Here is a 26,807-nt window from a genome sequence, read left to right as displayed (position 1 = left end):
TAAATGCATATTTAAAAAGTATCTCATTATTATTTTTCGGACACTTCAATGCATGCAGATTTTCCCTCTCTCCTATCACCTTAAGCTAAAGGACCACTTTTCTGAGGGTGTTTTTATTCTTATGCACTGGTGTACTCTCATAGTATAGTCTCAAATATATATCACTCTTTGTGGAATATGTAATCCCTTTTAAATTTAAATGTGTGACTGACCATACCCATAGAAAATGTATTATCTGCAGTTCATGTCGAAGTCCACCAGATGGCAGGAGAAAGCAAGAAAAAGACCAATTTATTCCCCAGGAAAGTCTTCGACATTTGTTCTGTAATGCTAGTGTGTTGCATTTCTCTAAAAGTTTTGGTTGATTGTAGAACCAGGGCCCACAAAAGCTAACTTTCAAATATACGCATACATGTATATTGTTTTGTTATTGCATTTCTCGAAGATCTCCTTTTTACTTATAGAAAACATGAACCTCCCTCCCTTTTACCTCTTCCCTTAGTCCTGAGCTATGTGTCTCTGAATAAATAATGCAGGCTAAAGAGCCAAGTGAGCTGCAGATACCCATCGTAAATGAGGCATGCAAAATACTCAGTGTCCCTTGTAGTTTTCTAATGTTTTTAAATGCAGGGATTCTTGTACGTCCCATGTTATTAAATTTATTCAACCAGATGCAAGGTTGACTGCCTTGCCGGCCTTTTTAGCACCAAGGGGCTTAACCCCATGTCTGCCAGACAGTAGTGCAGAGACAAAAGCTGCTGTCCCCGGCGGTTGCTGGGCAGACTAATGGAGTGCAGCTGTCAGGGTTAGTTACTCTGCAGAGTGAGAGATGTACTGTTCATTCCTCACATTATAAATCTTTTTCTCGTGCTGCCTTCTTAGCAGTTACTGTAAAAAGAGACGTTCATAAGCAAGCCAACCAGTGCTCCTTAAGAAACCCTTCCAGGAGTCAAAGTATTGCCTTGCAACAATCGGAATGTCTCCTTCGGATTGCCTGTGAGAACAAGAATATGTCCATGCTATCGTAGAATGTTAGAGTAGAGTTTAGTTTTCCATGCCTAACTCGTCCCTATGACCCAGAATGGGTTTCCTTGACTAGCAGATTGACTAGTTAGCTGGTAATCAGAAAGTAGGTCTTCAGTAGCAGTGGAACTACAAATCATGTGAAGCTCAGCAGTCATCCCGAAAAAATGTTGAGAGACTGGGTGAGCATCAACAGGACTGTAGGGCTACAGTAGCTGGAGCTACATGTGACATGCTGGATACACGAATTTATAGAATTTCAATTAAACTAAACTGGAAGCCCCGTTGGTACCAGAGAACCACAAAATCCATCTACATGTTGCACATCTTAAAATTTTAACAAAATGCCTTTACACCATTGGTAACCAATGCTCCTATGAGCGGATATTCTATAATAGTGTGATTGGTAGCTTTTACCCAAAGTCTTAACAAACATGTCACAGAAGAGCATCATTATCAAGGGTTAAAGATTTCCAACTCACGGTGTGTATAGTCTGTCATGAAAGAGATGGATACCAGTTTTATTTTTTTATCCCTTCACACCACAAAATCCTGAAAACCTGTAAGAGATGTCTCCATGAGCTAATGTTATACAAGATAATCCAAAACAGACACTTCTTGGTGTATAGATAGATTGATACAACTCAGAAATGTAATAATAATAAATGCACTTTTAAGAAGTACAATATTTAATAAGTATCTTGGTATAGATGATGGATGTGTCAAATGCATATAGAACTTTTATCATGTTCATGATAACAGCCCATAGTGGCCAAATCATTTGTCGTTTGTAGCATAATACTAATTAAATATTGGGTTTTCTACATAACTTGGTCTTCTCCTTTTCTCCTCTGACATCTCTTGTTACGTTAGAGACCTCATTCTAAATTGATTTTGCTATTATATTATTATATTCCGTAGTGCAGGTGTGACCAAAAGATAGAGCACCTGAAGTTTTAGAACTGCAACCCCCATAATGCTTTTGGCAGCTTTTTATATGGCAACGCATGTTTTGCAGTTCTAAAACATCTGGGATCTACGGTTTGTGCACCTCTGGTGTAGATAATGGTGTGTTCCACATATAGAGAGTATAGAAGGTCTTAATTGAATGGCAGATCCCCTTCCTGGAGGTGAGTTTGTTTTTTTGTTATCCTAAAATAGATGTAATGAACTTTAAATGAGTTTACTACACTGATGTGTTGTATTCCAAATAGTCTCTTACAAACCCTATCTGAAGGAATGCTACACTCCACAACCATGTCGATTTGCCTCTATTAAGAATACATGGTAGAGATATGATCGCAGTTACTTGTGTTTGAGGCTTATGTATTGCAGTATAACAGGAAGCTTTCCGTTTTGAAAACCTCTAGGTAGGCCATTCACACTTAAAGCTGTAATAGGGTTAGGTAAACATACTCTAATTAGCCACATATTAAATGAGAGCAGATTCTGTGAAGACTTGCTTTGCTACTGGTGAATCTGTGCAATGCAGAGCTTAGACTCTTTGTCATTAAAAAAAAAAAACTGTAGCCAAAAATCAAAGCGTAATCACTCTGCAAAAGGTTCCAGATCTCGCAGCAGCCTGCAGTCTAACAGATCCAAAAAGGTTTTCTTTTCTTAATTCTGTGCCCACAGCAGATTAAATGATGCCGGCTGTGCTGACGGGAGGGCAGGAGACGCACCAGGGGAGCAGACGCTCTGTGTTTGTGGAGGTTTTAACGGGATGTGAACTTTTGCTTTTCAGTCTCGAAAAGGGAGCGACCCAGACAAAGATAAGAAAGGTCTAGAGAGCAGAGCAGACAGCATCGGCAGCGGGCGAGCAATACCAATTAAACAGGTAAGCTTCCTCTCGGCCTCCGCCTCCCTCCGCCAGGCTCCAGTGTGTAATTAGAGGAGCCCACGCTCGGGGTCTTGTCTCCGAGGCCCCCGCTCTCCGCACTGTGTTTGATGCCCCCTCCCTGAATATGGAAGAGTTGCTCACTTGACATCAATTAGGCACGAATCCTGCGCACATTAAAATGGGATCATTAGGATAAGGAGGTGGTGTGAGAGGGGGAGGGGAGACACCATGTGACAACAGGCCCTAATGAAGTGAGCTGTTCAGGGGGAGGCAGCCTGGTCCAGGCAGCTTCAAAGTGACGCCTTTGTGCAGAATACTTTGATTGGGCCTCTCTGTGCCTGTCTGTGAGGGGGGAGATAGGGAGCCCCCCTCTGATCACCACGCACGGGCTTGATTTGGCTGGTAATCTGAGCCCCCCTCCGAAGGCCGGCGGGCAATTAGCCACACTGAACATGTCAGCTGCAAGGCCCTGTTTGTAATTTGCTAATGAAGTACTTGTACCTTTTGATTAGGTTTAGTTTCATTTAGGCCTCCATTACCCGAGTGAGCGTTTACAGCCCTAATGAACGGCCTTAATTAATCCTTTCTGGTTGATGCGCTGGGGAGAAGGGGGGGTTGAGGTACAGCCAGCAGGAGCTGGAACTGTGTAATGTTAGCCCAGGAGAGACCGTTAGTAGCCTAACGAGGATCTTTGGTGTGGATCCAGCAAGAGTGCAAGCTCTTTATAACGAGGTGAAGAGCAGAAAGTCAGCTTGTGATTCAGTTCTGATCTGCTGCCCGGAAGCCTTTAAAACTCTGCAGGGTTCATGGTTTCCATCATGTAGGTTTACACTGTAGCTGGATAAATGTGGCTTTCCTGCTGTTGCTGGACTGCAAATCGCATCATGATCCTCAAGCAAGGCAGTCTACCAACGGCACTAAGGGTTCGGCCCCATCCACCTTTAAACCGTAGCAAAAAGCAGTTTCCTGACAGTCCTCTGGGAATAATAGCAGTCCAGACTTCTGTCTTAGCCCATTTGGTTAATGTGCAAGTGGTCTATTGGGGATCATTGGGGTGGCTTGAGAACCACCGATTATGAGGAACATGTGTCACGATAAACTCACACTTTAAAAACCTTTAAAAAGTTTTAGCAGTTAGATTAATCAGCTGATACTTTTGTCTCTGGTTTTCTGGAAATATAGGGGTGGTGGGGAGAGATACCATATGACTGTCAGGAACTGTTGTCTGTGATTTTTCATATCTCCTTTCTGGTGCAATCTTTTTATTGATATGTTGTGGTTTTGAACAGTTTGTGGCGAATCTGGAGAAATGTAGACAAAAAGTTATAGAGGGATAGCTTTATGATGCAGTCATTTGATGTTGGTTACTATATGAATTATTGCGGAGAATTAAATGGCAATGTGATATATTTAGTTGATCTGCAGATTTTTTCGGGAAAACCGAGACACCCCTCTGTGAAAGAATCAGGGGACACAGATCGAGTATACGGGTGGCTTATCGTGATGGTACATCTGATCAACCGGTTGCCAAGCACTTTCTTGCCCTCCAACATCCGCTTTCAGCTCTTAAGTTTTTGGCAATAGACCATATACCACTGCCAAAGCGTGGGGGTGAGCTGCTACTTTTCAATATGTTATAGTAAAATCTATAGATTTTAACCTTCTACTAAAACGTGAGTGCTGGTCATACCTTGGATGTATATATATATAAATATATATATATATATAAAATAGGAGCCACAAGAGCTATAATTAGACAACCTGTCTAAATAGGAGCTACTGCAGTATAGCAGCACTCGGTATGTTAGGATATCTTTGCAAAACGTTTTGCCGTACGTGGCAACATTCAGTTTGCCAACTTTCTTTTTTTTTTTTTTTTTGACATTCTGTGTTTATTGGTTTGGTATTTTTGGCATAGCGTTAATCGTTACAGAAAGGAATCATTGCACAGGTTAGTACACATACATTTGCATTATGAGTCAACAGGTATGTAAATTCTGATTGTATTAGACGTTTCCATGGTTATACATTTGATCAATACATTGTATAGGCTTTAGCACTGTGGCCCATTTGTTCGAGTGCCCCTGGGTTTGTTCAGGGTTTTTGTCTGTGGGCGCTTCCAGCTGGTGTATGAGTTAATTCGTGGCTCTATAGCCTTTATTATTAAGAGTCAGAATATGGATATGGAGAACATAACGTAACAAAAACAAAAAGGAAGAAATATACCATGATGGTAGCTATTACTGATGGGTGTAGGAGGCGTCTCTGTTGGCAGAGGTGTGGTTTGCCAACTTTCTTTCTATGATAGTGTTGCAGTATATTGTGATATTTTATTTTTTCTTATTACTAATGATTTTGTTGAAACAAAAGGGTTTTAGGAGATCCCTCACTTTAGCAAGTGTAAAGCATTTCTAATGTGATAAAGGAGGATTTTCCAGAAAATTAGGCATTTCAAAATTCTTCTACTGAAATAAAGGAGTATTAACCCCTTAAGGACAGATGACGGATATATTCCGTCATGATTCCCGTTTATTCCAGAAGTTGTGTCCTTAAGGGGTTAAAAGATACTGCTACACTATAATTTTTGTATGTGCATCATGGGGCTCAAAAAAAAATATATATTTTTTTTTTTAAATCTATGTTCATATACCGTATATACTAGAGTATAAGCCGACCCGAATATAAGCCGAGGCCCCTAATTTTATCCCAAAAAACTGGGAAAACTTATTGACTCGAGTATAAGACTAGGGTGGGAAATGCAGCAGCTACTGGTAAATTTCTAAATAAAATTAGATCCTAAAAAAAATATATTAATTGAATATTTATTTACAGTGTGTGTATAATGAATGCAGTGTGTGCGTATGTGTGTGTGTATGAGTGCAGCGTGTGTGTATGAGTGCAGCGTGTGTGTATGAGTGCAGTGTGTGTGTGCATGAATGCAGTGTGTGTGTGCATGAATGCAGTGTGTGTGTGCATGAATGCAGTGTGTGAATGCAGTGTGTGCAGGGCCGGTGCAAGGATATTTGCCGCCGTAGGCAAAAAAAATTTTGCCGCCCCCTCCCCCCCCATATGTCCTGACTTCCCCTCCTCCTCCCTCAGTGGTCCTTACCTCCCCACCCCCGTGTTCCTTCACTCCCCCCCCAGTGGTCCTGACTCACCCCTCCCCTAGTGGTCCTTACCCTCCCCTCCCCTAGTGGTCCTTACTTCCCCCTCCCCTCCCATAGTGGTCCTTATCCCACCCCCTCCCTCTCATAGTGGTCCTTATCCCCCTTCTCCCTCCCATAGTGTTCCTTATCCCCCCCATCCCTCCCATAGTGTTCCTTATCCCCCCCATCCCTCCCATAGTGGTCCATATACCCCCCCCTCCCTCCCATAATGGTCCTTATACCCCCCTCCCTCCCATAGTGGTCCTTATCCCACCCCCTCCCATAGTGGTCCTTATACCCCCCCTCCCTCCCATAGTGGTCCTTATACCCCCCCTCCCTCCCATAGTGGTCCTTATACCCCCCTCCCTCCAATAGTGGTCCTTATCCCCCCTCCCTCCCTCCCATAGTGGTCCTTATCCCCCCCTCCCTCCCATAGTGGTCCTTATACCCCCCTCCCTCCCATAGTGGTCCTTATACCCCCCCTCCCTCCCATAGTGGTCCTTATACCCCCCTCCCTCCCATAGTGGTCCTTATACCCCCCTCCCTCCCATAGTGGTCCTTATACCCCCCCTCCCTCCCATAGTGGTCCTTATACCCCCCCTCCCTCCCATAGTGGTCCTTATACCCCCCCTCCCTCCCATAGCGGTCCTTATACCCCCCTCCCTCCCATAGTGGTCCTTAACCCACCCCCTCCCTCCCATAGTGGTCCTTATACCCCCCCCCTCCCATAGTGGTCCTTATACCCCCCTCCCTCCAATAGTGGTCCTTATCCCCCCTCCCTCCCTCCCATAGTGGTCCTTATCCCCCCCTCCCTCCCATAGTGGTCCTTATACCCCCCTCCCTCCCATAGTGGTCCTTATACCCCCCCTCCCTCCCATAGTGGTCCTTATACCCCCCTCCCTCCCATAGTGGTCCTTATACCCCCCTCCCTCCCATAGTGGTCCTTATACCCCCCCTCCCTCCCATAGTGGTCCTTATCCCCCCCCCCTCCCTCCCATAGTGGTCCTTATACCCCCCCTCCCTCCCATAGCGGTCCTTATACCCCCCTCCCTCCCATAGTGGTCCTTAACCCACCCCCTCCCTCCCATAGTGGTCCTTATACCCCCCCCCCCTCCCATAGTGGTCCTTATACCCCTTTTTTTATTTTATTATTAATTTTTTTTTTTTTTTTTTCGTCCCCCCTCCCTGCTTGATATATGGCAGGGAGGGGGGCTCTCCTTCCCTGGTGGTCCAGTGGCAGTTCAGTGGGGGGGAGAGGGGGGCTGGCAGAGCTGTACTTACCTGTCCTGCAGCTCCTGTCAGCTCTCTCCTCCTCTGCGCCGTCCGTTCTGCTCTTCTGTCAGCTCCCAGTGTAAATCTCGCGAGAGCCGCGGCTCTCGCGAGACTTACACTGGGAGCTGACCGAGGTGCTGAACGGACCGGCGGAGGAGGAGAGAGCTGACAGGAGCTGCAGAAAAGGTAAGTACAGCTCTGCCAGCCCCCCTCTCCCCCCAGTCTGTATTATGGCAATGCAAATTGCCATAATACAGACTCTGACTCGAGTATAAGCCGAGTTGGGGTTTTTCAGCCCAAAAAATGGGCTGAAAAACTCGGCTTATACTCGAGTATATACGGTAATTGCATCTTCGACATTAACTACAGATTTAGTTGGGTTCATTGTCAAACTCCCACTTGGTTGTAATTGTATGGAAGGTCCATATGTGTAGCAATGTGAGTTCATGTAATAGCTACGTAAATATTCTCGTGTATAATTCTGTTCCAGCCGATCCCTCTTCTCCAGAAAATTTCCCTCTTCCTGGCCAAGGAAAGGCTTCCATACAGAACGCCTGATTGCAATGGGAAAGAGAGGCTCCTCTGGTGCTATTTGCATAAATCTTGTTAAGTCAGAGGCAGTTAATGAGGTACAAATGAAGCAGAGAAGGTGACATGCAGATCAGTGCTAGCAGATGGGAGGTGGCTCCTAAGGTATCAGCTGCCAGGGTCTGCAGGCCCCCTCCCCACTTTAAAATCTGCCCTACACTGCTATACAGCGCTGCTAGACACAGACAGTACTCTGGATTATAGGGTATGTCTAACACAGACAGTCTGCATTACAGGATCTATATAGATGGACAGAGATTGATAAAAAATATACCATTTTAATGTACATCGGACCCTCCAATGCATTCTTAGCAAATAGGAAGTAGCAAAAATATAACAAATTCTTATATAGCTTATATCGGTTTCCCTGGATGTAATTTTTACCTATTATAAGAATACTTTTCATCTTTAAACCTTTTGATGCAATTGAGGGGGCCTGGGATGCTTTTCCTGGGTAGTCTTTAAAGGGATAAAAGTAGGGGTGGGGGGAACATATTACTTTTTCTATGAAAATCTGGTCCTGTTATGAGGTCTGTAATTTCACAGAATTCAATATTACACATGCTCTTTCTTAACATATTTGGAAGCAATATATGTTTACCCGCTTTTCTTAGCACCTTATTGATCAACCTTTAAGGTTAAGTTCAATGGGAACTGATTTCTTCAGCCTGCTTGGTAACAGAATATGTACTTTATCTTCCATCCTCTCAAAGGTTAGAATCATGTATACATTTCTAAAAGGTAAAACATAACCTTCTGTATGAAAAACAAATGGCAAACCTCATTCTATGGTTAAAGAAGAGCTTTGCGTAAATCTACATTAGAACCCTGTTTGTGAATGTATTCTTGTCGGATTCTTTAGATTGTAAGCTACTGTGAGCAAGGAAGCCCCTGCCAGATCTGCCTTTTCTTCCCAATCCAACTCTCATAATAGAATTTTGCTGTGTGTACAAAAATGTAATTATAATCAATCCTGATAGTTTGTAGATTATTTTATTGTCGTAAATGTATTAAACTGATTAAAGGAATGCATTAAGTGTGTTGCATTGCCAAGTGCTTCCATTCTGTGACAGATCCAGTTAAAGCCAGTGATACAGGACTGTAGACAGGCTTCCTTCTTACTGCCTGCTGTCATCAGAGATAGATCAGACCTCTGGACAGAAGTTTGTACGTCTCTTTCCAGTGCCTCGCGCCAGAGCCTCTGGGACAAATCTTTATTAAATGGGGCCCATAAACAGCTTCCCATTAGGAGTGGAATTGTATCACTTTGCCGCATATAATTTGGTCACCCAGCGTTGGTTGAGTCACAGAGACTCATTATGAGTCCTTGTGGATGGGACTGAAAGCTGCTAACGATTGTACCAGTATAATTAAATCTTTCCGAGCACTCGGCAGCAGTGTCAACGAACTGTGAAGAAAATAATGTTATATAGCCAATCAAAAAGAGATACTTGTAAACTCATTTGAAGCGTCAGTGTGTGTTAGAGCTCTCTCTCTGGATGATGCTTATTGCTTGAGAAATTAAAGATACAGTTTTGTGCTAAGAGGCAATCCGGAAATTACATCCTGAATTAGTTGTTAATTGATTTGGTAATTCCCTGGGGTCTGCACACTCTCTCTCACTTCATTTTTTCCCTTTTTTGTTGCTTTTCCTTAAGTGTCTGTTCTCTCAGCTTCACAATCATGTTTACCAATTAGATGTAATGAGGAACGGTGGATGTATGTGTCTGATGCGCTGTGTCTATATATGTGAGAATACTGCACTGTCTCTCTAATCGTGTACATTTAATACCCTGCCAGTGTGTCTCCATGCCCCTCTCTTACCTAATATCTCTTTGCCATCTTGATACCCAGGGGCATTTATTCTCATTACCCTGCTCGTTGTTTTTTTTGGTTTTTTCCTCTGGTCCAGTGTACCTTTTTTCTTCCTCGACATTGTGTGCTTTCTGAACAAGAGGAGTAATTAAAAACCCCACAGGGGAGCAGAAGAAGCAATATATAGATTAATGCAGAAAAGTAGTATGTGAAGTTATGGTGGAACTGTTGAAGAGGTGACACAAATGCCAAATCTGCGTACATCTATAGCAATATGACTAGGTGTCTAAAGAATACAAATATATGCTATTACATTGGAGTACTATTCTGTTATATGAGTAAAGTAATCCAGTGCTATGTAGAATAACAAACAAAATAGTGCTGTTTTGATGGGTAAGGCAGACAACTTACATTGAACAGAGGCTCGTGAACATCTTAATGTCATTTACATTGTTCCCACTTTGGGATACAAAGACTGTAATTGGTTATTTATTTGAGGCGAAAATAATGTATTACAGTGACACAAAAAGGGATTAGTGCATACAATAGTGGTAAAGTCCACTCACGTTATGTTGAGCTTCCTAATGTTTGTTTGAAATACTCCCTTTCCCCCCCCCAAAACCCTGGTCATCAATGTCCCTACAGGTCCAGCTTCTCCGCTCTTGGAAGAGACTGACATGGAAATTTAAAACAACTATGTTTAAGTTTCTCCCCCCCCCCCCCCCCCCCTCCTTATGGCTAACCTGTTGGTTCGCCTAGATGTGTCCATGCCCCAACAGCACTTACAGATTAAGTAGTGCAGAAACGTAAAATGACTTGGTGGAAAGGTCACAACCAGTGGAGGAAGGAATAGTAGCATCTACTATATGGGCCATTCTACAGCCATTGTTTGTTTATGGAGAGAAGTGTGATGTCTGGTATCGGTCTGGCTGAAATCCACATCCACTAATGAGAAAGATTTGAGGGTAGATAGTTGTTGTGGTATTGTGTGTATATGACTAAAATGGCATGTGTCTTTTTTTTTTTTTTTATTCTTGTGAAACATTCTGTACAAATGCAATTTCCATATTGTTTTTAAGGACAGGGGGAAAAAAAAATCTTGACCAGCTAGCTAGCATTGCTGTAATGGAAGTGGGGAAGGCGCCCACCGGACCCCAGATAAGAAGTCAAATGGCTCCAAAACAGTTTGACTATTTGAAATGGAGGACAGCAAGGCACAACTGGCACTGTCACCGCTACAATGTATTCTAGTATTTATGGTGATTAGAGTATTGCTTTAATAGACATAATTAAAGGTACACTATATTCACCAGCACAACTACAGCTTATGTAGTTGTTCTGGTGAGTATAATCATTGCCTGCAGGCACTTTCATGCAAACACTGCCTTTTCAGAGAGAAGGCAGTGTTTACATTGCTCCCTAGGGACACCTCCAAGTGGCCACTCCTCAGATAGTCATTCGAGGTGTTTCCTGGGGAAGTGCTGAACAGTAGGCAGCACTGCCGTTCAGCGTCTCCATGCTCTGCATGGGGATGCTGAAATTTCCTCATAGAGATACATTGATTCAATGCATCTTTATGAGGAGGTGCTGATTGGCTAAAACGGAGTTTGGCCACACTCCCATCCCCCATCCTTGCTGATTTCAGCCATTTCAAAGCTTTCCCTATGGAAAAGCATTGGATTGGCAAAAAAATCTGCAATTCTGATGGTCACCAAGGGGTGTGTTAAACACTATAGGGTCTGTAATACTGGTTTGTGTTTTTGACCCTATAGAGTACCTTTAAAACAGCTGATAATTATACGAGAATTCTCCAACTTTCAAAATATGCTCAATCTATGGGGACTCTTGTTATTATAGAGAGAAAAGTTAATAAAACAAAGTTTATGAGACAGGAGAGGTCATTAAACATTGTACCCTCAAAGACTCGCAAGACAGCAAACTATACACATATTGCCACACCAGTTCTGGAAACTCATTCAAATCAACATGAGTCTTCTTCACTCAATGTTATATTTAAGGAAGGAAGTGCTAACTTTGTGCCCCAGATAATGGAGTCAATTGGGGTATATATGTATTATGAGCATTGGTAACAAAATGTTTTTGCTTGCATGAATTAGTCATGGGTAATGCGTAATCACCTGTCTTTATCCTCTACTTACAGTATTAAATACTGTATACCAGAAATGTGCTGCTTTGAATAATATCTCATTTGCAGCAGTCATTAAAAGCTGTGGTAGAGAACAATGACCCTATGGCCTTGCAAGTCTGCCTACATATACATGGCATGATAAAGATTATTACTGATAATAATACTAATTGGCGCATTTGTCAAATACAGAATATAAATATATATATATACACAGTTGCAAGAAAAAGTATGTGAACCCTTTGGAATGATATGGATTTCTGCACAAATTGGTCATAAAATGTGATCTGATCATCATCTAAGTCACAACAATAGACAATCACAGTCTGCTTAAACTAATAACACACAAAGAATGAAATGTTGCCATGTTTTTATTGAATACACCATGTAAACATTCACAATGCAGGTGGAAAAAGTATGTGAACCCTTGGATTTAATAACTGGTTGAACCTCCTTTGGCAGCAATAACTTCAACCAAACGTTTCCTGTAGTTGCAGATCAGACATGCACAACGGTCAGGAGTAATTCTTGACCATTCCTCTTTACAGAACTGTTTCAGTTCAGCAATATTCTTGGGATGTCTGGTGTGAATCGCTTTCTAGAGGTCATGCCACAGCATCTCAATCAGGTTGAGGTCAGGACTCTGACTGGGCCACTTCAGAAGGCGTATTTTCTTCTGTTTAAGCCATTCTGTTGTTGATTTACTTCTATGCTTTGGGTCATTGTCCTGTTGCAACACCCATCTTCTGTTGAGCTTCAGCTGGTAGACAGATGGCCTTAAGTTCTCCTGCAAAATGTCTTGATAAACTTGGGAATTCATTTTTCCTTCGATGATAGCAATCCGTCCAGGCCCTGACGCAGCAAAGCAGCCCCAAACCATGATGCCCCCACCACCATACTTCACAGTTGGGATGAGGTTTTGATGTTGGTGTGCTGTGCCTCTTTTTTTTCACCACACATAGTGTTGTGTGTTTCTTCCAAACAACTCAACTTTGGTTTCATCTGTCCACAGAATATTTTGCCAGTACTGCTGTGGAACATCCAGGTGCTCTTGTGCAAACTGTAAACGTGCAGCAATGTTTTGTTTGGACAGCAGTGGCTTCCTCTGTGGTATCCTCCCATGAAATCCATTCTTGTTTAGTGTTTTACGTATTGTAGATTCGCTAACAGGGATGTTGGCATTTGCCAGTGACTTTTGTAAGTCTTTAGCTGACACTCTATGATTCTTCTTCACCTCATTGAGCAGTCTGCGCTGTGCTCTTGCAGTCATCTTTACAGGACGGCCACTCCTAGGGAGAGTAGCAGCAGTGCTGAACTTTCTCCATTTATAGACAATTTGTCTTACCGTGGACTGATGAACAGCAAGGCTTTTGGAGATACTTTTATAACCCTTTCCAGCTTTATGCAAGTCAACAATTCTTAATCGTAGGTCTTCTGAGAGCTCTTTTGTGCGAGGCATCATACACATCAGGCAATGCTTCTTGTGAAAAGCAAACCCAGAACTGGTGTGTGTTTTTTATAGGGCAGGGCAGCTGTAACCAACACCTCCAATCTCATCTCATTGATTGGACTCCAGTTGGCTGACATCTCACTCCAATTAGCTCTTGGAGATGTCATTAGTCTAGGTGTTCACATACTTTTTCCACCTGCACTGTGAATGTTTACATGGTGTGTTCAATAAAAACATGGCAACATTTCATTCTTTGTTGTGACTTAGATGATGATGATCAGATCACATTTTATGACCAATTTGTGCAGAAATCCATATCATTCCAAAGGGTTCACATACTTTTTCTTGCAACTGTATATATAGTATGTGTACCTTCAGATGATAAAAAATAGCTTTTTTTACTCTTTCTTTTCAGGAATATTCAGTAAATGTGGTACTTGGTGTTATTAATGGGAAACTATAAGCACCATAACCACTGCAACCTGTTTTAGTGGTTATGGTACAAGGTGACAGTGGGTGGCGTTCCCCTGATGAATATGAAACCATTCTGGAGTGGTTTGACACAAACCCACCAGTTGCAAATGCAAAATCTGTACTTACATTCGCAATGTAAGTTTTGTCTAAATTTGGAAGCTATTGCTTGGCTGGGCCTGTCAAATAATGCTCTTTGCCAATACATGCAGTCTACATTTGGACTTATGTTGCTTAGAGTACCCCCTTTAAGGCCATCAAACCATTAAGAATGTTACAGTTCTTAAACTGCATGGGATCTACCTTTTGGCATTTTTGGATGCATTCACTCAGGATTTCCATGTGCATCAATACTTACCCAATCGACATCGCTGGTTTGGTGTTCCTCACAGGTCACCTGAAGCGCAACCTGCCTTCTGTATGGCTATTCGAACACTACACACTCTTAGGGCACATGCTTACGTACCGACAATTTGTGAAAAATCACTTCTTGTTCAGCGTTGGTTGCATCACCTGGACAATCTCATTTCCTCACTTTTTGGGGTCGCAGGCGTGACGTTAACCAATCAGAACCTAGGTAACCCTATTTAATCCTGATTTGTCCCTGGTTCTGTGCCCTATCGTGGTTTCTACCTGAGTACTCGATTAGTGTGTTCCTTACGTTTTCTGTGTATATTCAGTTTTTGATCTTGACTAGTTTATTGGATTTTTGAGCACTTCTGTCATCCCGACCAAGCTTGCGTTACGATTTCTGATTGTCTCTAACTTTGACCTGGCTGGAACCTTCTTTTTATCTGTCTATCTGTATTCCTGATCTTGGCTTGTGTTCTGTAATACATCTATGTCTGTTTCTCCTATTCAACTTCCCATTTCCTATGTGCTTGGGTATACATCTCGTGACACCATGGTAGCCATCTCATTTTGTTATGGCTTGGAACCAAGGCATGATTGAGGTCATGTATGTTGTTTTGCTTTTAACAATTCTTATATAGCTCCCATACCCAGTGCATATATTAACAAAGTATACAGCAATTCATAGCAGTGTTAAAATACAGCCCTTGGGTAGGTAAAGTATAATTCCTTAAATGATTCATAAAATGTACATAAAACAAAATGTAGAACACATTTTCATTAAACCATGAGATATAGATATAGATATAGATAGCTATATATATATATATATATATATATATATATATATATATATATATATATATATATATATATATATATATATATATACTCAACAAAACTGATGGCATTTCAGCTAGGGGCGGTAGTGATCTGGATGAAGGTTACATAGGTGGGGAGAGAGGGATATTGTGGAGGGATCAAATTGTGTGGACTGTGGGGAGCTAACCACAAGAATGATTTATTTAGTATTCGAGAATGCTTTAGTGAAGAACATATGGAAGTGATTTAGTGGATGTGGAAGCAGAGAGGACAAGCAGGGGAATACCAGGATACAGGAGGGGAGCAAAGTTGTGGATGGATTGCATACAAACGTTAAAGCATTTGAAAACAGAGAGCTAAGTAATAGGAAGCCAATTTTTAAAGAAGTGGCGTGGCATGAGCAGACCAGGGCATTTCAAAAGGGTGTGAGCAGCTGTATGAATTTGTTGGGGTAGAGTTATCGAGGGTTGAGGAAGACCAACAGGATGGAATTTAATAGTTTAATCTGGTATGGATGAGAGAATATGAGAAGTGGACTGATCTTCTCAAAGTTTAAGAGATGAAAGCGACAAGTGCTAGTAACCGTGGTTATATATATCTTGAAGAGGAACGAAGAGTCAGAGATGGCACCATGATCTTATACATCATATCCTGACATACATGTCGAGGATCTGTATTTTATAGATTACCTCTTTATACTTTGAAATATGTAAAATATTGTTTTCTGAACTATGAAGATTTTTGCATGCTGACGATGGGAGGGTGGACCGTCTGCTGATCTCATAATGGTTGCAGACAGTGGTTTCTATAGACGTACTGTTTGCCTGTGTCTATCGTTGTAATCATGGAATCCTAGCATACACTGGGTATCGTAAATGTGTACCTTACCTGTCTATATTAATAGCTGTACAGAGATGGTTCCTGACACAGTCATACACACAGGGTCCAGTCCTTGTGAACACTGTCTAGATTAATAATCTTTCAGACCTAGATCTCTGTCACACACAGACACAGGTCGTGTACTCTGCTTGTCGGCATTAATAAGCTTGCGTAGGTGATGTCCTAACACATGGTACTGTCCATTAACGCTGGGTGATTTACTACATGTCTGCATTAATAAACTTGCAAAGGTAACGTTCAAATGCATGCATGCACACACACAGTTATCGTATGCAGTGTGTGTCCTAATACAAAGTGCTTGTCGGCAGTGCTTATTGTGTATTTTAGGAAATACTACATGAACGCAGATTCAGTGTTTATTTTCTTAGTACATAAGTGCTAAGAGCCTTGTGTGTGTGTGTGTCTCTATCCTAGTATATACAGCTTGTACATAGTGCCCAATATGTGTATACTTGTGTACATACTGCTTGTCTGCGTGATTCTTGCATCACTGTTGTGCTGAAATATCAACATATGTCTGCATTTTGAGACCGGTCATGTCTTATGTGTCCTTTGCATTGATTTGTTTACAACTTTATACCTCTTCCGCCCCCCCCCCCCCCTCCCCCCATTTCATTGTGTGGTGTAGAATATTTTTTACGCTACACAATTACTAATAGTAATAATAATAATAGATCTGGTATTCTAACCCAAAGTTCCATTAGCACAAAGTGCTGAGTTCTCTCGGCCATCGTTTCTCTCCATATTTATTCCGGTGAATGCTGACAGGCACATCATGTTTAATACGTTCATTTAGATTTATAAGCATTGTTTACAGAACCTGTGTGCCTGCTCAAGCTCTAACAACATCTGTTCGCTGGTACTAATTAAGTGCTAATTATGAGCCAGCTTTGTGTTTGTCATTGTAATGGGCTGGTTCTTTTTGTGAGGAACGTGAATAAATTGATTTGTAAGGCAGAGGAGTAATAAGGACTTTGCAGAGTCTGCGGATTCCATGTTTGTGGGAGGAGTTACTGTGAGATTCCCCTGTGCCTCAGTGATCATCCCTTCAATCTTGTGCCATTTGCGTTGATCGGAACTTCCTGTCCCTGTACAGCCCTGGGGCATCTTGAGAAGACCCTTGTGCAACAGGTTTCTATAGAGGTATTAGGAAGAATGCAGAGTTTATCAAGGGGTACAGTACAGTATTTTAACCTGCTTTTGCTGAAACACCCATAATATAGTAAAAAGGTATTGGAAGAAAGCCTGAGATATTTGTTTTATTTCTACGTTAAACCTTTGGCTTTTATGATCAGGATGCAGCGTGTCTGTATGGGAAAAGACATATGAAGTTAAAGAGAGAAAAATAGGAATCGCAGAGGGAGAAATGAGAAGGTAGTACTTAAAAGGGGATGCTTTAAGTACAATAACAACAAATATTTGTTACGTAGGTTAAGGTTCCAGAGGTTCCCTGTCACTGTGTCCCTTAACATATTGCCTGCCAATTCTAACATCACGTAGGAAATTTCACTACCTCCTCTACGACTCAAACTCATTCCAGGATTGTTAAGCCATGCCTCTCTACAAGCAGTGGCTCAGTAGAATGATGTGCACAGCCACATTCACAAAGCTATCAATAAACAGAAATCTGCCACATGATCTCTTATCGGCTAATGGAGCTGTTCAACTCATCAAATCTGATTAGTGGAGCTGTTCCTGGGGTCTGAACTATATTTCACTTTAAACAACTGCTGGACAGGGATAAGACCAGACGGTGTTTACCAAAATTGGTGGCGTTGGGGGGTGGGAGGGAGAGGGAACCTCCAAACGGATTGTTTTCCTGGCACTGGAGTTTCCCTTTAACTGTTTTGTACACCCATGCAAGCAACCCCGAGGAGACATGGAGTACAAGATGTGATACCTCACATTTGTGTGTGTGTGTATCACAAGCTAGTATCTATTTAAAAGTTAGCTTAATGAAGGTGGATTGCACCCCTATAAAAGTATAAAACTCACCTTATTTCTAGTGCCGCGCAGGTCTGCCGGCGCTGGCTCCGCCCCCTTTGTGACATAATCGAAAAGGCAGATTTCTAGCCGATCCAATGCTTTCCCACGGGGAAATCATTGAATTGACTAAAATCGGCATGGGGCAAAATGCCGTTTTGGCGAATCAGGACCGCCTCATATAGATGCATTGAATCAATGCATCTCTATGAGGAAAATTCAGGGTCGCCATGCAGAGCGTGGGGACGCTTAACGGCAGGGCTGCTTACTGTGCAACCATGACCCAGGAAGCCCCTCTAGTGTCCATCTGAGGAGTGGCCACTTGGAGGTGTCCCTAGGGGCAATGTAAACACTGTCTTTTCTCTGAAAGGGCAGTGTTTAAATGAAAATTCCTGAAGGGAGCTATTATACTCACCAGAACAAATACATTAAGCTGTAGTTGTTCTGGTGACTATAGTGTCCCTTTAATTTGACCATGTGACTGCTCTTCTGTATTGTGATTCCTTATTGCCCAGATGTTGTAGACTGAATAGAGGCCCCTCTGCTCTTATTCTGCCCTTTCTATGTCTCAGATCTCATATAATTACCGGCATGTCTCTTTATGCCCTGTGGGCCATGATGCCCGGCACACAGCTTTTCCATAAATCATTCGATCTGCACCTGGGCAGCATGTGAATAATTTAGGGAATGGGGGAAGGCAGAGCAGGTACACAACGTAGACCTACCCAAATGCTATCTGTGTTTCACACCTACAATGCCACAACACATTCAAGGACTCTCTTTAGACTATCTTGCTGTCCTGATTGTGGACCACATATTTATTTGCAAGAGTGTGCCTTTCTATCCTGCCTCATTTCATTTCTTCAATGTATTCATTGTTTATAGCTGCGTAGGTATGTATTTTTATAGCCATTATAGCTCACTCTTCAAGACCTCCTTTCCACCAAGTATGGAACACGTTGCCATTTATGGAACCATGTTTGGAAGTTCTATCGTTCTGATGTCTGAGGTAAAAAAAAATAAGTAAATCCACAGAAAGTTTCTGGGTGTGGCACAGGGAAAGGAAAACATACCCTTTTCCCTTCAGGAAAACATATTTTAGTACCGTATATATTGGAAAAACAAAAATAATTATTTCAACACTTAAAATGGCCCTATTTCCCTTCTACATTTTATTTAAATGATTGTATTGTTTCATTAAAGAATAATTTATACATAATGGTGTTCGTTCAGAGCTCAGAGGCGTAAATGTAATCATGCAAATAGAGGAAAGTACCTCACCTATGCAGACCAGTCCTCACGGTTATGACTGATTGGCAATAATGGCTATTATCATGTCAAATTGTTAGCTCCACAGAGGCTGAAGAAGTTAGAGAGTCTAGGGGCAACGTGTGGGTCACAGAAAAAAATGTCAGTAAATGTAGCACTGGATTCTCCAGTCTTTTCCACTTTAACCCCCTTGATCCTACGTGTTAGAGTAACAGAGATTACTTGGGTGTAACATATCCCATGTAACGTCTCTTTTATTCTAAATGTGTTCTTGTTTAGTAGGCATGGCTGTATTAAATGCAGAGCAAAGGGAGCAGCAAACATTTCTAAGGGCCCAAAACTCTAGCTCTCTTTGCTCTGCGCTAGCTGTCAATTTGATTTCCCTTCTTTTCTTTTTGTTTTCTGTTTTTTTTCTTTCTTTCTTCCTTAAATATGATATGCCTGTGGTAATAGAGGGAGGTCACTTGGTAGTATGTGTTGAAAGCCACGTTGCCATTAGACAGTGTGGCCTTTCATGTTTCCATTGGTCTGGCTGCTGGATTTGATGGATGCAGTCAATGGTGCAAGCTGGAGAGTTAGGGAGAGCTCTATCTATTTATTTAAATATAGTGGGGCTGACTTAAATTTCAGTGGAGAAAGTGACTTTAGTTGAGCTTTGAGCTTCAGTAAAATTGATGTCATGGCTGAAAGGTAGGGGATAGGGGGCTCCTGGGTAGTATGAGATTTGCCTTTAATTTAAGGGAGTGTAAAGGACCAACTGCTGTAGAAGGGGATGGATAGACATAAAGGGCAAAGTTAAAAAAGAACCGCATAAAGAGATTAGAGGAATGAGAAACGACACAGTTGAAGAAACATGGGAGTAAGGCATGAAATCATGGGACTGGCAAAACAGGAGTTGAAGAGAGTGAATGAAGTACAGGGACAGGTCGTGTGTGGGTCTGCATAAACGGAAGGAAGCATATAAGTTAACAGATAAAAAAGAGGGAGAGCAGGTATATATCAAATAAAGGGGGAGTACAGATGTTTGTGCAGGTGCCCATTAACAATGAAGATGGTTCAACTTATAAGGATATTTTTTAAAGGGACACTATAGCCGCCAGAACAACTACAGTTTATTGTATTTGTTCTGGTGAGTATAGTTAGTCCTGCATACTTTTTGCAGTAAACACCGTCTTTTCAGAGAAAATTCAATGTTTACATTACAGTCTACTAGAGGTGCTTCATGGCACAGTGCTGCACAGAGTGACGGACATTCAGTGTCTCCACCCTCTGCATGACACTGAACTTCCCTCATAGAGATGCATTGATTCAATGCATCTATGTGAGGAGATGCTGATTGGCCAAAGTGGCGTTTGACTTGGCCCACCTCCTTGGCTGAGATCATTAGAATTGACAATCTCAGCCCATCCATTGTGATTGGCTGAGATCATCACTTCTGATGATGTCAGCCAAGCAGGCAGATCAGGCCCAGAGCCAGCACCAGCAGACTGGAATAAAGGTAAGATTTTACTATATTAAGGGAGGGCCAGCGGGACCAGATAGTGTTTTTAACACTATAGGGTCAGGAATACATATTTGTGTTCCTTAGCCCTACAGTGTTCTTTTAATGCCACTTTTGAGATGATCCTCTTACCTTCATTTTATTTGGTTCCATTTACATGGATGTAGGTTTTATAGAATTGCTGGCAGTCTGTATTCGTAGTAGGTTCAGTGGAGCCTTCCTAAAGGATTATAGTTAATATCCTTCCGCACATTTTACAAATGCTGCACAGAGTGACGGACATTCAGTGTCTCCACCCTCTGCATGACACTGAACTTCTCTCATAGAGATGCATTGATTCAATGCATCTTTGTGAGGAGATGCTGATTGGCCAAAGTGGCGTTTGACTTGGCCCACCTCCTTGGCTGAGATCATTAGAATTGACAATCTCAGCCCATCCATTGTGATTGGCTGAGATCATCACTTCTGATGATGTCAGCCAAGCAGGCAGATCAGGCCCAGAGCCAGCACCAGCAGACTGGAATAAAGGTAAGATTTTACTATATTAAGGGAGGGCCAGCGGGACCAGATAGTGTTTTTAACACTATAGGGTCAGGAATACATATTTGTGTTCCTTAGCCCTACAGTGTTCTTTTAATGCCACTTTTGAGATGATCCTCTTACCTTCATTTTATTTGGTTCCATTTACATGGATGTAGGTTTTATAGAATTGCTGGCAGTCTGTATTCGTAGTAGGTTCAGTGGAGCCTTCCTAAAGGATTATAGTTAATATCCTTCCGCACATTTTACAAATAAACACCCCTGGAATATTGTTCTTTTTATTCAGTTGATAACCTGTATGTTTTCTTTTAAATCTACACCTTGAATGAAATACCTACCTGTTCAGTTATTGAGAGATGGTAAACCATCTACTGCAGTGCTGCCAGTTGCATTGATCTCCCTTCCCATCGTCATTGGTAGCAAGGGTGCCTCCTTCCTTCCTGCGTTATTTGTGCTATAATTCATTTGTTTTACTCTGCAATTGGCAGCTGACAGGCTGTAATTTCACGGCTTGTAATAAAAAGGTGTCTCATAATCTGCTTCATTTAGCAGTGAAGCCGCTAATGAAATTAACTGCAGCCCTAATTATTCTCGTGAATACTAACGACCTGCCGTCACGACTCCCTGCTAGAAGGATACTGGGACCCGCCTGCTGCATCCTATGCAAAGGGCTGAGGTCAGACTTGCAGGGATCCAGTTTTCGTCCTATATACTTCTTTGGGGTACGTACCAATCCATGAATGCAAGTGCATTCTGTCTGTTGAGTGGCAATTAACTCTTTATTGCTGTCATTGTATGCTGGCAAAATGATTAAGAAAAGCTGGGAAATAATAACAATTACTGCTCTCAAGGTTCACTTCGCTCTTGTAAGTTTATATTGTTCCCTTGGTGTTCTCTTGCTATTTCCCCCATGATCATCCCATTCCAATGCCGTCTTTGATTAGGCCCTTGGTAAAATACAGACTTACAAGCCCTCTACTGTGTATAGCACAGAAACTTATCACCAAGTCAGACTTTATCTGTTAATGAATGGAGAGTGCTGAAGTAAGCGTTAGGTAATTGAGTTTATAATTAATTATCCAGAACCCTCATCAGATAACACTCTTGTAGAGACGAATTTTTTTTATCACCATCTCTGTCTCTCTGTGTCCCCCGGGCCTGCCCTTCTCTGTCCTTGTGCGAGCTGCTATACGCACTTATCTCTGACCAAGTCTGGCCACTGTTCCCTCCCTGCATCCCATGGGTGATGATGGATTAGCTGGAGGAGTGAACTGGTTGGTGGGGATCAGATTAGTTCCCTTGCTGTGTTCTCACCATGTCACTCATGGGCTTGCCTGATGTTCTTTTGACATTTCCCAACAAAGACCCGGGAAGTTTGGAGTCCATCAGCCCCACGCCTCCCTGAATTGGCATCCCCCTTCACAAAGGACACCCGTGGTCCCATCTCCTGCTTCATTCCTGTCAACAATGTGGCTGCAAATGAGCGTCTTTCTGTGTGTGTCTATTCAGAGTCTTATCACTCATGGACTAGGGAGAGAACCCTGCACGTTGATTGATCCTTGGGTGATTGCGGGAACTTTATCTCCACACACTCTGCTACTATCCCTCCACTTTATTCGCATGTTCTTCCACGCAATGCTAGGCTCTATAATTTTGTCTTCAATCTACAATTTGCGATAATGTGTTTTTTTTGCTATTTATCTTTCTTATCATATTTTTTTTATTTGTTTGCTCCTTCTGTCAAAAGTCATTCACCTGTCACTACTTCGGCAAGTCCTTCTTTTCATTATTCTGTGTAGTTAAATTGTTTAGAATTCACTGTTCTCAAAGCGTTTTCCTACCTAGGATAATATCCAGTGACGAACCTGAAATAACAGTTTGCCATTGTGTCTGCCTGGTCTTGTAGTTATTGAAAATTTGATACTGGGAAGGAAAAAAAAAAGTTTAATTTTCTTTACGTTAAACCCAAGTTGGGATAAATTTAAAGATGACAAGGCGACAGATGGAGTTTATTAATTTATAAGTGTCATAACTCTGGAGTATCATATACCCCAGTTCTTCAAATCTGTTTCTTCCTTTATTTGTGTTGGTGACATAATTTATTGTCTTACATAAGTATATGCAAATGAATAAATGTAAAAAATATTTGTGTAGACCCAATAATGCACTCACTTTTTGTTTTCCCTTTTTTTTCCTTCAAATTATAGCTTTCATTTACTGGTGTGTAGATCTATAATTTATAGGGTTCAACATTTCCACTTGCTACTAGTGAGTGAAAATGTAGCTGGAGGGTATAAAATGACTTGCAGTGGCGAGTAACTTTTAAGGCCTGGCTTGTAGCATGCGACTACAAATTTTACGCTGTGTGTGTATGTATATATACACACACACAGCGTAAAATATATATATATATATATATATATATATATATATATATATATATATATATATATATACATACACAAACACACAGAGCGTAAAATTTGTAGTCGTATGCTACAAGCCAGGCCTTAAAAGTGTGTGTGTATATATATATATATATATAAATACTGTGGTATTTGTGAAAAAAAAAATAATATATATAGGCAAAGTGTATTATTCCCAACGGTTTACAATCTAGATTTTATTTTCTGTATTATTTATCATTGTGCTTTGTTTACTGAAATGTGTGCATTGAAATTATTATAACCATAAAACTCTAAGCCTGTTCTTCAAATGTATAAAAGTTTCAGATACCCGTGCCAGGATTAATGCAGAGTAGTTTTTTTTGTTTTGTTTTGGGTTTTTTGTGTGTGGGTATAAAAATAAAGTCAGTTAAGGATTTTTAACTGTTGATAAGAGGGGGTAAATGTGTTTCATGTCTGATCCCATTGTCACAAAGATTGGTGTTCTCCCTGCGCGTGCTGCCCTCAGAGATACAATATGTCTGTCATTGTGCAGTGTGACGTTCTAAGCCTCCGGGGGAGGAGGGGGCGGGGAGGGCTGAAGAAGGTAGCAGGGCAGAGTATCATTATCAGACGTAATTGATAAATAATATCCCTCATAAATACTGCCAGTCCTTCAATTAGTTTTCTGTAAAGTTCGGGATGGGGAAGTGATGGCCTGTCAAAGTGACAATGGATGACAAAAATTAATAAATTGCCTTCTAAATAGTGCGGACACTTAAGAAAAATTGGGCAGCCAATTTAACCCAGCGGGAGGTGGGAGGCCGGGGGCTTCTTCTCGTTTTATTCTGCACTCTTGTCGGGCCTCTAATGTTGTCTGGGCTTTATTAATGATAACGGAGCCTCCGCTGCCGCTTATGTTGCTACGGGCAACTTTGTTCATTAAAATTAAAGCCGGCGTTTAATCCCATTAGCTGCTCTCTGGGTAGCTCCTGTCGCTGGCAGTGTAGGGGGGTGCGCGTGAGGCTCTGCCCTGCGGACATCAGGGTCGGGAGAAAGTGGCGCACTTCTTCTCTGCTTCTGTCCCAGACTTACAAATATTTCGAGCACAGGTGAAACCCCTCAGAATAAGATACCATCATCTCGGCAAAGCTTTCTGCTTCCTCTGATCATCTCACCTCTTATTTGTAGAAAAAACATGTCTTGTGAGATGCCCTTTGCCAGAGAAAGGGTTAAGTCTGTATTCTATTAGACAATTGAATTATTATAGTAAATGGAGAGACTGAGTTTCGAGCTGGCAGTGATCCACTAGTATTACTGTGTTATGTGTAAATAAATCGTATTGTACGGAACTGCTCATTAGATGAACGTTGGCGTTTTGTGTTCATTTGTTCGTGTTAATTGTTGCCTAACAGTTATTGGTGCAGAAATCGGCACACGTACAAAATGTAGTGAGCCAGGAAATATGAAATAAATGTATTTAATGTTCTACAAAAAAAAAAAAGAGAGAGAAGCCAGGTTAGACTTAGAAAAATGTGAAAAATCACCAGATGCATTCTAGCCTCTTATACAGCACCTCAAGAGCTTGTATTGCTTTCTCCCACTTAGTTATAAATGGGTCTGTCCTTGTTTTCCATTTGTATTTGCTAATAACAATGCAAGATAATGGGCGCAGTGAGAAGATGCAGAATGAGATGAATGACATCTTCAAACTCATTGTGTCAGAAGGCAGAGGGAGGCAGAGAGAGCAGAGATGCACACACTATAGACACCCCTGGTGTGTGGACATTATTTTGTTGAGTTGTTTGTTTTTAAGATCCCTTTTAATCAGATGACGTTCAATACATAGGTACAGGTAATTGATCTGTTATGTATACTAGTGTACGCAGTGCATCTCCCCATCACCACTGCAAAACAGGGCCGAGATTCTATGGCGATGGCTTTCAGAATCCTTTTGCGACCAAATGGTTAAACAATAAGCACGAGTGCGGTTCGTGTTATAGATTGGCCGCGGCAGCCTCCCGAGCTGTGTGGTATCAATCTGAGCTACAGTATAATGTTCATGTTCTAGGCGCCGGAGCTGTCATGTGTAAGGAGCTGTGAAGATGTATATTTTGAAGAGCAAAAAAAGAGCAGACCCTGCTTTTTTATCCTGCCACCCTTTAATTGTTGACTAAAATCTAATAACTGTTGTGCTAAATGAGCCATTAAATGTCCTTCTCGTAAAACATTGTGTATCAAATGATTTTAATGTTAGAAGCATAATGTCACTTTCATCTTCATGACAAGAGGCAGATACAAGGGAACAAGGAGACAGCGAATTAATGATGAGGGAAGCAGGAACTGGGATGGAATCCTGTAGTCAGAGCCACGCTGGGGACTCTGTGCTAAATACAGGACCTTGGACAAAGCACTCAGCCATGCTACCCAAGTCTCGATTCCATCATTCAGAAATATCGAAATATATCTTAGGGTGTTTTGCATAAGAAGGAATGAATGTAGGAATTGTAATCTGGTATTATGGCTGAATTGTGTTGTTTTTGCATAGTGCTTTGATTTGCGGTCATAAAAAAAAAAAAAAAATAAGACTATTATGTTAATAGAAACAAACTAAGAGCAGTAAATATATACAAGTCTTGGGTTGCATTAGACATATATCAGGTCAGTTTACCGATGACATATTCTTCTGTTATGGCACTAGAACGAGAGGGCGTGATTTGAAGGTGGAAGACGGAGTACCAATGGGTGAGACATTTTTTTCAGAAAGAGTAGTAAACACCTGGAATAACCTTCCAGTAAAAATATTAAAGCCAAATACAATAAGAAAGTATTGAGTATATTTGCAAAATATGGGCATATATAAAATCTAAAGCAAAGATATTTTATATATGTAAAAATGTGTAAGTGTTCAGTGTATTTTAATGTTTTAGATTTTTTTTTCTTTTGTGTTTTTACAAATTGATGTAAAATATCATGCTGAAAATGCTTTTATAAACTGATGCGATATAAAAGTAAAATTGTCTGGAATATCTGTCATAAAATCCAATCAACAGAATAAAAAAGAACATTTCTCACACTGTATTGCAATAATCTTTTATGAGTATCTGCACAATTGGAGGCTGTATTTCTTTTCTTTTAAATATCCAGGGTATGTTTGCAAGGTGATGGTTTTTACGATGAGCATGTGATTGTCGTGCAAGGGATAATTAAGGGCAAATGTCCCAAACGAAGATAATTTTTTTGGGATATTGAGAGCACGTTGAAACTTGGCTGTCAATGCAGAATTAATACCCAAATACATAATTG

At 41.4% G+C, this 26,807-nt stretch overlaps 1 protein-coding gene across 7 annotated transcripts in view; it reads left to right on the top strand.

The window, feature by feature from the left end:
* AGAP1 (ArfGAP with GTPase domain, ankyrin repeat and PH domain 1) overlaps positions 1-26,807 on the top strand; it is a 346,045-nt gene that overhangs the window by 243,322 nt on the left and 75,916 nt on the right. For all 7 annotated transcript variants that reach the window (XM_063430015.1, XM_063430016.1, XM_063430013.1 and 4 more), the window contains one exon: positions 2,768-2,860. In XM_063430015.1, coding sequence (XP_063286085.1) covers positions 2,768-2,860 — 93 coding nt within the window. The remainder of the gene's footprint in view (positions 1-2,767; positions 2,861-26,807) is intronic.

This window comes from Pelobates fuscus, chromosome 8 (genome assembly GCF_036172605.1).
Source record: "Pelobates fuscus isolate aPelFus1 chromosome 8, aPelFus1.pri, whole genome shotgun sequence".
In the NCBI taxonomy this organism is placed as follows: Eukaryota; Metazoa; Chordata; class Amphibia; order Anura; family Pelobatidae; genus Pelobates; species Pelobates fuscus.
This window is presented reverse-complemented; position numbering and strand designations above follow the sequence as displayed.